The sequence below is a fragment of the Dermacentor andersoni genome, chromosome 8, assembly GCF_023375885.2.
Source record: "Dermacentor andersoni chromosome 8, qqDerAnde1_hic_scaffold, whole genome shotgun sequence".
Taxonomy (NCBI): domain Eukaryota; kingdom Metazoa; phylum Arthropoda; class Arachnida; order Ixodida; family Ixodidae; genus Dermacentor; species Dermacentor andersoni.
This window is the reverse complement of record NC_092821.1, coordinates 119,931,454-119,943,293: the sequence shown is the minus strand read 5'-3', so window position 1 is coordinate 119,943,293 and position 11,840 is coordinate 119,931,454. Positions and strand designations below refer to the sequence as shown.

General features: G+C 49.2%; 1 protein-coding gene across 1 annotated transcript; it reads left to right on the top strand.

The window, feature by feature from the left end:
* Positions 1–855: 855 nt before the first annotated feature.
* On the top strand, positions 856–11,375 carry LOC126529112 (uncharacterized). Its single transcript, XM_050176716.3, has 6 exons — positions 856–1,108; positions 4,834–5,177; positions 5,350–5,439; positions 5,861–5,983; positions 7,614–7,703; positions 10,966–11,375. The coding sequence occupies exons 1-6, from the start codon at positions 1,039–1,041 to the stop codon at positions 11,254–11,256; spliced, it is 1,008 nt and encodes a 335-aa protein (XP_050032673.1). The 5' UTR covers positions 856–1,038; the 3' UTR covers positions 11,257–11,375.
* Positions 11,376–11,840: the final 465 nt, after the last annotated feature.

Here is an 11,840-nt window from a genome sequence, read left to right as displayed (position 1 = left end):
CAAGATCTCAGCACTATAAGAAACCAGACGGTAACCAGCAGATAAACCCCTTTTTTATCCTTCTTAAGTAGAAGTATACGCACGTCACGCAGTATATATATATATAAAATAAAGGACCCCTAGACGAGGGAATCTTCCACTCGCTTTAAAGATACACACACACACAAAAAAAACCACACATGAACTGCCTATCCATAAAAGAGATGTACGTGCCGAACACTTGAGTGTACACGAACGCTGCAGCTGCAATAAAAATAAAAACCCACGTGATGCAACCGACATCCGTTCGCACGGCAGAAGACTTCCGGACTTACGAAAGACAAACTGCCATGCCATCCGCAGAAGGCAGGTACGGCGAGGCAGTTATTTCTTCATCTTATCCTTTTCTGTTGTTGCTGTTGTTTTTGTCCTCGCAAGCCCCATTAGGATCTTTCTTGTTTTTCTTTTCAGTTTCTATCGCGGCATGGCCCCTTCGATACGGCGAAGAGGGGGGTCAGCGTCCGGACGGAGCGCGAATCGGTGAGTGGCCATAACCGGCACGTATACGTCTGTCTCTTCCTCAAACGTAGTCCGGTTGTGCGCGCCTGTTACACTCCGGGAGAGACACCCGACCGACAAGAACGCTTTCTTGCTCGTCGTCGTCGACGTCGTGGCTGTAACTTGGACCGATCGTGACCGATACGGCGTGAGATCACGCAGCGGTCGGTGGCAGACGCGCTGGTCGGTCGTTCTCTCGCTGCCTCGTCCGTTCGGTTATGGCTGGGGTCAACGACTAAAAAAAAAAAATTGATAGAAAAGAGAGAGGGGGGAGGAGAAGGGCTACGGAAGGTCGTCCTGCAGGTTGTCACCTGTCGCGCGGAGTCGCGCGACGCCCGCCAAGCCACACACACACACGTCCGGAGAAGCGCCCGGCCGCATCTTGTCAGGAACCGGGGACACGATCGGTCGCATCGTGGGATATACATACTCCCCGTCGCGTTGATAGTAGGGACGATACGAAGGAGGGAGTGCCGTCGAGGACTCCGCCCGAAGAAGGACATGCGTTGCGCGTCCTTGCTGCTGTTCCTGGCGGCCGTGGCTGCGGCCCAGGACTCCTCCGTCCAGCCCTGTGAGTATAACGTATGTGACGCGTTTGATTAGTTAAGCTAATTGCTCTTCTCGTTAAAGGTGAGAGGTGGTTGGGGGTGGAGGACATCACCCTGCCGCAGAAACCGTGACTGTCAGCTCGATGCGGACATGCGAACTAATGAAACCGTGACACAAGATTGGATTCACGGCGATTAACGTCCTATAGCACTGGAGCTATGTGAGAGGCGTCGTATAGGGAATAACTACCCGCAGGTTCTGTAAAGCGTGCGTAAATCTAAGCACACGAACGTTCTCTTCTCTTTTTTTTTTTCACGTCGTTGCCACAGAAATGCGGTTGCCGAGGCCCGCAGTAACCGAACCCGTGACGTCGTGCTCATCGTCAGAACGTCATAGCGTGCACTGCGCCACAGTGGAGGGTGTCATTTGAAATCGGCCATCGATTCGATGCTGCTTGACTTCGCCAATATCGAGAGGCAACTGAAGCGTTTCAGGCACGATGTCAGTTGATATGACAGCCGTATATATATACATATATATATAAACAGTATTTGGAGCGACAATTATGAGAAAGCACGCGCGATACGGTACCTTTGGGAATTTCGAACCAAACTCTGAACCACGTATACCCAACCACTCCCCTACCACCAATGTTGCTCATACCTTTCCTATCATTCTTTAGAAAGTTATTCCTCGGAATTTTGAGAACGGCAGCCCACAAACAAATATAATAGAAAAAAAACACCGACAGCGCATATCCTTTATGTTAGCTCTTCGCAGATTAAAATATTAAAAGTGCGAGACAATAACAAGAGACTGACCCACGCAAGGGGCCGCGTTTCTACGAGAAAGCTTGCCTTCGTGCATAGCGTTCGCAGCCAGCGTTCCCCGGTAACCGTTACGGTTACATAAGCTGCAGCAGCCGGGAAGCATGAAAAGCAGAAAGGGGTCTTTGAACGATATCGCGTTCCAGTCTTAAAAGGCGAAGCTTAAGCATTCTCCAAATATTTTCTTGTTTTTTCTTTTGTGTGCTTTAGTTGCGTCACCGCCATGACACTTGCTCGTAGCCACCGCACTGCGCTGCGTGCGCGAATGTTTGCGACGTCTCTCGCGCAAATTCTGATGCCGCTACAGTGTCGATCGGGATCGAAGTTTCTCCTGCGTAATGCTTTGTCACGAAGTCTGAAGAACGCAGTAACGGGGTTGTGTTACGTCTGGTGGCTTTCACACATCAGCGATTTGGGGGACCTCGAGAGTTAGGTGTAAGTTTGACTGTAGCGAACCAAAGCGCGGATGGTGCTGCTTCCGGGAGACACTTGTGCACAAGGCGGCTATTTTGTGCGCGTTCTTTTAGCTCGCAATCGCACCAAAAGTGATTTTTTTTTTTCAGGACTGCGTTACATGCGTAAACGGTAATACGTTTACGGACAAATTCCACAGCGGTATTTGCGCCATCGCGCAGAGGCTTGTTATTGGCGTTCTTGTTAGATGGCGAATCGCAATATAGCTCGTCGGCAAGCCAGAGCAGTGACTCCTATCGATTACAATAGCGACAGACAAAAAACCGCTCACAGCGCATCGTATGAAGCGCATGTTATGCAGCTAAAGCAACCCCAGTTTGGGAATGAAAATGTTGTACTTTGAGCAAGAAAGACAGTAATTTTGAGGTACTAACAGACATGTCATTCAAATGAAACGAGTTTGGTGAACGAGCAGTGTGAGCAACCTATGGCATCTTTATAGTAAACATCGCTACATTATGAAGCACAATCAATGTCACTAAGCAACGCAAGTAGTACATCAAAATGTCGGTGCACATTATCAACGTAAAACATAAGCTAAGCACCTAGGGCTTTGGTAGACGAAAATGGCACATTCGAACTATAGAACGCACGAAAAGCTACGCACAATAAAAGCATGTCTGTAACAAAACGCAACGTTTGTTCAGCTTTCGTCATGATCTTGCACAACATTCAATGCTCGAGGCTCAAGTTTGTCGTTCAACTTTTGTAAAAAATATTTCTGCCAAAATTGTGCCAACCATGGCGTGCCCGAAGCACCGTGCACCTGCATATGAGTTTTAACCAATACTTTTCTCTGATACAAGATACCTATAGTTATAAAATATATTTCTTGCAAGCAACCTTGTAACTATAGTTGGCACGATGATATACGAACCCCGGCGAAGTTTTTCTCGGACATTCGATATCAAAATACGATATACCGTATTTTTATTTTTACTTTAACGTGTGATGCCTTATCCCAAACAGCAGCTGAGAGCCATCTCCTTCCTAAAAGTAAATATTTTATTCATTCTTCCACTCACTCTAAAGTTTGTTGAATGTCTACGGACAACGTATGCATACTTAAGAACTTGTGCTCTTCGTCTTCTATTGCTTATGTATTTTCCAAACATAGTCTGTGAATCGCCAAAGGTCAAGTGATACACACCTGCTTACGACTTGCCTGTAGGCGATTCATATCTTTTCTCTAGTCGGAAAGAAGAAGTCCGTAGAAGACAGAGCAGCCTACATGGAGCCTATAGAAAGTATGTAGAACGTGCAACCTAACTTTATAAGGAAACAAAGCGACTCTGACAAGGAGACCCGCGTCGAAAAAAAAAAAAACATGATGCAGCAGGCCGAAGGTGCCACCAGGGCTCAAGGGCTCGAGGCCGTCATCCTATAGGCCTAGGTCTCACATCTGCTGTGCACAAATAAAGCTTATTCCTCCTCCTCGCAAAGTTCGCATTTAAAACGGTGCTTAATATTCACTGACCTAGCTTTATGAGTACAGTCCGTGCGCCTCCTGCCAAAAAGAAAAAAAAATAGAACGAAGAACAGTGGCGTCGTTCCAGTTACTTTTTTAACAAAACGTCGTTGCATGCATTGAAGCCTAAGAGTAACTGGAACCGCGATGGATTGGTCCACAAAGTTCAGGAATTAATATCTGGAAACTGGTGTCATATCCTGAGAATTCGTTCCAAGTGAGTTCGCAAGTGGCCTTGCGAAATCCCCGGCTAGAAATTGTAAATTGCAACACATGCGCCATAAGGTAATTACTTCACAATTTCATTAGTCAGGTTTTTAAGCTAGTCGATTACGCATTTCAATTTTTTTTATGCCAGGAACGTCCGCGTCTTCGAGTAGACCAGCTCATGGACTAGAATTGTGCTATCTGCCACAGGCAATTTTTATAAATGTTTGAAAGTGTTCGCTGTAACACTCGGTATATGTGTATGTGATGACGTAACGCCCGTAGTTACGCTATTGTACTTTGCCATAATTATTAGTTTAGAACCTTGTTTACATATATTAGCCTGTATGCTCGCGGTCCTGTATAATGATTCGGCGATTGACGGTACTTGAAATGAATGAATAAGTCGATACAAATAAATATATAAGTAAATAAATAAACAAACAAACAAATAAATAAATAAATACAACCTCAACCAGCACCACCCTAGCCCACCTGTTCATCTTACCGCCTCTCAAATCCCGAATTGTGACATGTTTAACTCGAGCGCTAAACAGCCCGTTAGACGGGAACGTGAAGGGCACAGAACACGACGCTACGCCTATGGACTTCAGCTGAATCCTGTATCGTGTGCTGCGTGCTTGTCAGTCTCGCCTTACGTCTCTTTCTCTCACGCCCAGTTAAGTATGTCTGATCAATTCTGAAATACGAACCAACTATAGCCTGCAGCTTTTCAACCTTGCACTGCCTCTGAATTGCATGGCGAGCCAGCGGCTAGCCCTCCGGAATCACCGTCCACGTCCGCTGGTGTGCCCGAGACACCTTCAACAGCTGCCCCGGCTGCGGTTCCGGCTGCGGTTCCCGCTGTGGCCCCGGCTGCGGTTCCGGCTGTGGCACCGGCTGTGGTACCGGCTGCGGTTCCGGCTGTGGCATCGGCTGTGGCACCGGTTGCGGTTCCAGCTGCGGCTCCGGTCCCTGAGCTGGAGGAAACTCCCGGCGACGATGGCGAGGACGAGCTGACTGAGCGCCAGACGCTGTCCAAAGCCGCCACGCTACTGTGCCGGACCAGCCCGCGCGGAAAGAACGACCCGAACGTGCGTGGATTCGCCTATACGGTGAGGATGCCACTGCGCGGAAAGAACACGCGCCTTGCTCGCTTTGCACGAAGTTTGTAACTTCCCCTGACGGTGAGCGGTGAGCCGTTACGACCGACCTACCCCTCTCCCTGTGTATATAAATAATCTATCAATAAATTTTGTTTATTGGTTTATTTTACTTGTACTGCAGAACAACCGTTGCGTGGCGCTATGCCGCAATGGCTACGGGATCCCTTGGAGACAGTCGTTCACCGCGCAGACAGCGTGCGGCAGTGGAATGGTTAGTATCTATCTATCTATCTATCTATCTATCTATCTATCTATCTATCTATCTATCTATCTATCTATCTATCTGTCTATCTGTCTATCTGTCTGTCTGTCTATCTGTCTGTCTGTCTGTCTGTCTGTCTGTCTGTCTGTCTGTCTGTCTGTCTGTCTGTCTGTCTTGCCCTGTCTTGTCTTGTCTGTGGCATAGCTAAGCTGTGAAATGTGTGTGGAACAGGGAAATAAATTGCGAATTTGGGCCGGTGGGTACATGTCACACCAATAACGAGCAACAGCGCAAGACTGCGGGACATGAGCGCTTCGTCCGTCTCCTTCTTGTGTCCTGCGCCTTGCGCTGTTATACTCGTTCTTCAGGCGGGGAAACGTCGAGTCCCGCCTCCGAGCGTGACGTCAATTGCCGCGTCTTGCTGCCACAGGTGTGCGTCAACAGGGAGTGCATGCAAGCCGGAACCAGTAAGGACATGCAGACGTGCACCACCATCTTCAACCAGAGCCGCCGCAAGTACCGGCAGCTGTTCAACGCCCGCGTCGAGGCCGGGGTGAGTTTGGCATTATCGTTCGAAAGAAAAGGATACACAGTTGAGTAGATGAAAGCAAGCACCAGTAAACGAAGCACAGACAGTATGGCGGTAGATTGCACGCTATAGTTTGCCATAAACCAAGAGACGATTGGAAGATTGGTGGAAGAAAAGTAGGAAAACGACAAACAACGGATACATACAAAAGCAAAGTTCGCAATATGGGGTCAGAAAATTTGGTTGTCGGAGTTCATAGTGTTTTTTATTTTATTTTTTTTACCTAGGTAGGACATTCGGCAGTATGATAGCAAGAGCTTGGTGGCGCAACCCACCGCCCCGTTCCAAAGGGGACGCTCATAACATCCATCCATCCAACCATAGCCACCGACGGACAACAGAAAGGGAACAACCATGGAGGGAACAACGAAAGAAGCGCTCGTACCGCGTAGTGTGGTTGCACTACTTGCCTGTTCCGTCAAGAATAAACAAGAAGTAGAAAAAAAAGAATAGTGTAAAGTTAGTAGGAGCGGTAGGGTGGCGCCGTCTGTAGTTATTAGGGCGAAACCGCAGGTGACGGGAGAAACACGGCTCGCGCTTTGTTTCACCGATACAGCGACAGACGGCACCACGGTTCCGTTGCCGGCCGGGGCATAGTCCCCGTAAATTCTACATTTCCGGTTCGGCATCACCGTAGGCGACGCGTACTTTGATTTCTTCTGGACGAAACTTTGAACTGCTTCTCGCGATCTATTTGACTTCTGGTCGTAACAGGCAAGTAATGCAGCCGAGCTTTCTATGAAAAATGCATCCACCACGAAACGCCACCTCCGTGCGAAGTTTGCGAAAGAGCCGGCGATGTATCAAGAAGGGTCGTGCATTAACCGGCGCTCCTATGTACGCTACGTTCGGTACACGCAAACTTTCACGTGGTCAGACACAAAACTTTTCTTACGATAAGCGTAACATTCGTTATTGGTACGCCCTAAGAATAAATTACAGTGCTGGCAACTCGTTTATTTAACTGCTCGTGCGATATTAAACTGAAACTTCGAGAGTTGCATTAGGGTTCACGAGAAGTTTCGAAGTCGAATCATGCGGCAGGCTTGCAGTCACTCTCGTGTACAGGAACAGTAGCTGCGAATTGTACACTCCGTCGTTTTTTGTTTTTTTTTTAAAGAGTGGCAGCACCAGTGACGCAGCGACGAATTGTCTTCTGGGGAACGGTGAGGAGGAGAGCACGTACTTGACAGGGGACGTGGGGGAGGGAAGTAGGAATTCGGGGGCAGGGCAGGCGGCATCCTGGTACACAGAAATTTCAAGGGACGGGGCACGTCCCCAGTCTGCCCCCCCCCCCCCCCCTTGTGCCGCCTCTCCCCGGGCGTGCCCCTTGGCAGCACCCTTTAATGCATTCCTTTCGCATCATGGCCCCTTCGTTACCGCATTACAGTCAGCGATACGTTTGATAGGTCAAAAATTTACCACAGGTGACGCCGGTGCGACGACAAATCTCTTGGTCCGCTTAGGTGCCGTTATAATGTTACCTCTTTTACCACTGGGAAAAATGCTACGAATCGATGTGCTTTTGGAGTTACAGGCTCATCGGCAGTGTTGGTACATGTCAGGCTCGTCGCAAATCACCGCCTCTTCGCAGGTGATCTCCGCCTGCCGACTCCGGTGCTACAATCCCAACACGGCTGAATCCCTGCGCGTCAACAGGGATGACGGCGAGAGGTGCCAGAACGTGAGTATGGGCGCACACCGTCTGTGCCATGGCGATGTAAAACAAGAAAAAAGAAAGAAAAAGAGACGCGCATATTTAACCCGACGTTGGAGGTTTCCATTTCTTCTCATCCATCAGTTCCCCTTCCCCAGTGCAGAGTGGTCAGCCGGGCTCAGCATGGTTATAATCCCCTTGCATTTCCTTCATCGCTTTCCTCTCTCTCTCTCTCTCTCTCTCTCTCTCTCTCCAAATGACGTGAAACTTGTTTGAGTTAGCGAGGTTGCAGCAGTACCGGGTTGCGCAAGAAATGAGTCGTCGTCTAAGAGGCCCAAGGAGGACACCGTATACTGTGGGCTAGGGTGCCTCGATGTCCTCCTCGCCCGCCGCTCCGTTCAGGGTGGAGACAAGTGCGTCGTCTGCTACGGCGTCCGCCATGTTCTTGCCCGCTGCGAGCGGCGCGTTGTTGGCGCGCGTGTGGACGAGCTTTTTGACGGAAGCAATGCGCTTTTTTGATTACTTCGATTACTTCGATGACGAATTGCTCTACTATTAAGAAATATTTTTGCACCGAAAAAATATGCGCGCATTCCATAAGGCCCCTCTTTTATGCCTTCGTGTTTCTACTTAGTGTCGTTTTAATGCTGTCGTCTGGAAGTACCCTCGTAAAACGCGTTGCAACCACTGATCAGCGGCCTGGCGTGTTTGGTTTACGAACTGTAAATACAGAAATTAAGTTGCGCGGCAATCACTTTGTTTCACAGTGGGAAATGATGCGTTTAACACAAGCGTTCACAGAGGAATGCAAAAATTGCTACGCTGCCAGCAGTTCTGTTCTTCGCGAAGAGTTACGCCGTGAACCTGTGTTGCTTGTGAGCATGTTGGTATGCAGCCCTGGAAATTCCTATTGCATAAGAAGATACCGGTGGTAAAGAAAGAGGTCAATAAGTGACGAGTAGATACGTGGTTTCGGTCACGACGTATGCGTCGCCATGCAGGTTTTTATTATGTCAGCTGTCAGGAGGTGTGAATTGCCACAGGTCTTTCGTAGATCTCAGACCAACGACCAGAAACTACAAAGAAGCCTTGAATTAACTTGAACAAAATAAATTAGAATGTCAGCTTGCAGCTCAGCTCGATAAGTTCGAAAAAAAAGCGGATAACTTGTACAGACACAAGGTGAAAAATCAGCACGCACAGCAAAGTAAGAATAAACACATAAATGAAAACTATATTAAATGAGTAAGACATGCACATGAAACGAAAGTTTTTGAATTCTGCCGATATGCATTAAAATTTAATTTCAGTGTTCACTATAGGCGCACTCCTGCACACGTCTTGCTTGCATACCCGTCAAGTCCCGTTGCCGCGGCTTGACGCAGGTGCACACGCAGCCTCAGTCTCGCGTAGTTTGACACAAGGAGCTTTTCCACTGTTTCTTTGTGTTCCTGACAGGCGCCCGTTACGCCGCATCGCAACATCTTTGTCAAGTATGCGGTTACAGCCTTCAAAGGAGATTTCATGGTGAAAACGATTTCTGTCCAGGTGGTGATACCATTAAAATGTTCCTCGCAAGATTTGAGAACTCGCATGACTGCATCGCTTGGGTAATGAAGGTTGCTGCCTTCAGAGACGTATTCCTTGAGGGACGTCAAGTATGCATGCTCACTGCTGCTTGAGCCTAACAATGCAGGCTTGCACTGCTCGCAGTGGCCAATAGATTTGAGGATCCCTTTTATAAGAAACCCACCGATATGAAACAAAACCTCGCACTCAGCTGATGTTAGCTCTTCGACAAACGGGATCTCCGCGTCGTCGATTGCTTCAATCTCGGCTGCCGCTTCTTCTTGCATACCTGCCGACAGCAGGTCGATCAGGTACTGTGCGTTATCGACATCGTAGCTAGTCGATGACGGTGTGTGGAAGAATTGGCTGACACAAACACCTTGAGTGATTACTGCACAACGGCACGTAGCAGCCGGGCATTTTGTGCCGACGACACCCAGCGAGCTCGTCGCAGCAACGTCCTACCACCTGCACCGTGCAGCGCGCGCGGCGGGCATGAACATGGCGGCGGTGGCTAGAACGAACCGGTTCTGGCGGCACCGGCGCCGTCAAAGAATGTCTCCACCCTGAACGGAGCGGCGGGCGAGGAGGACATCGAGGCACCCTACTGTGGGCAGCATCCGAGCGCCCTCTACGTATGTAGCAAAGAAGTTGCGCAACGCGTAGCCTCCGAGATGAGCGAAATTTCCGAGGCCACGTGCGACGCGAAATGGAAGGTTGCGGGGACGAGCTTCCATGCCTTTGTCGGGTTCAGCAGCGCTTTTGCCCGCACCAGCTCTGCGCATGCGTCGTAAATCACGCGCTTCTAACAGAGAAAGCCTTGTGGCCATTAAGGAGGTTTATCCATCAAACCTTGAAGGGACACTAAAGTAAAAAAAAATATTTGTGCTGTGCTATTAAATTACCCCTCCGCAATGCCATAAAGACACATTCTTCCCACGAGAAGACGCTTCTCGTATGCCAGAAAAGGCGCAAGAATGAAAGACCCCTGGCGACGCCACCTTGAAATTCCCGCACCAGGCCGCAGTGACGTCATCGATTTTGACGCCGTCAGCTCGGGCCCATGATGAAATATTTATCGGTAAAAATGGACTACATTGTGCATTCCAAATGAGCCAAAGACTGAACTTAGGAAGTTTCGAGAACGTTCGCTAAACCACAACCGTCGAAATGCGAAAAAAAAGAATACTTTGCAATCTGTGACGTCACATCGACGTATACCGGCCCCCGGGATCTGAGCGCGAAATTCAAAACCGAAACATTGACCGTCATTTTTATCTTCTAATAATCAACACATTGCCGTGAAATCACCCAAAGTAGAGTTCTTCAAGCATAATTTGTCAATCTAAACTGACCAAGAGTTTCTATTTAGTGTCCATTTAAGCGAACGCCATAATGAGTTTTGGATTGATCAAAGATTACTCGCAAGGCGCACGAATGTTTACCAAAAGAGTTTGGCATTGTGTATACCGGTACTTAAGGAACCGGCGTTGTTTCACGCGAAGTTCTGCAACAGAGGTCTAAAACAGAGGACACGTTGAAACCAAAGCCCATACCAACTGTCTTTGCGAGGTTTTTCTTGGCGTACACCTACTACTACTACTACTACTACTACTACTACTACTACTACTACTACTACTAACTAACTAACTAACTAACTAACTAACTAACTAACTAACTGCTACCACTGCTAAACTCTCTCTGTCGGTTCCTGGTGCAGCGCCTCTACGAAGGCACCTGTCGAGGAGGCGTCTGCCGGTCTCCGAACGATGCCATCGCTGCGATCGGGTCGGTCATCCCGATCCCGTACCAGGAGGCCAACGCCTTCTCCAGGCCCGACGACCAGGGCATCCAGGTCGAGGAGCCCGGGTTCGGCGAGGAGTTTGACCACGACGGCTTCCATTCGGACCGCTTCGAAGAGAGCCTCGGGGAGAGGCCCCAGCAGACACACTTCCCCGCTCGGCCGGCGCCTGCCGTGGTCCAGGCGACCAACGGCACGGCCGGCGCTTGACCCGCGTGGCCCACAGCGGTCGCGCATCGCGGTGCACCTCGGGTGCCTTCCACTATTTATGACTATTTATATGATGACTGTATACCAAATAAAGAGCAAAATCTCTGCGTATAAAGAAACGCCTCAGTCCTGGTGCACTAGTTGCGTCTGTTTGTCTCAATGTAAAGCGTTTACCGGCTCGTTGCCCGGCTCACTGCAGGTACAGCTTGCAGGGAGAGCGCAAGACACCGCCCGTTGGTCGTGCGGGGGCATCTCCGCGCGAACAAATTGGGTTATGACGCTGCGCGCGAGCTTATTTTCAAGACCACCGTCGCCTGCGATATTTAGACGAACCCTGCCCTACATCGATATATACAAGCAAGACGAGCTTTCCTTGCGGTAATTACACAGAAATAGAGTAACTACCGTATAGACCCTTGTAAGGACCGCACCCCCAACTTGGAAGCCCAAAATTTGGAAAAATCTTTCCAGAAGCAATCGCGTTTGGTGCCCCGATGCCGTGCGCGCATCGGCGAATTTTCGCGCACTGCGTACTTCTGCGTGCCCCCGCTAGATGGCGAGAGCTGCGTGTTGACCTCTGATGC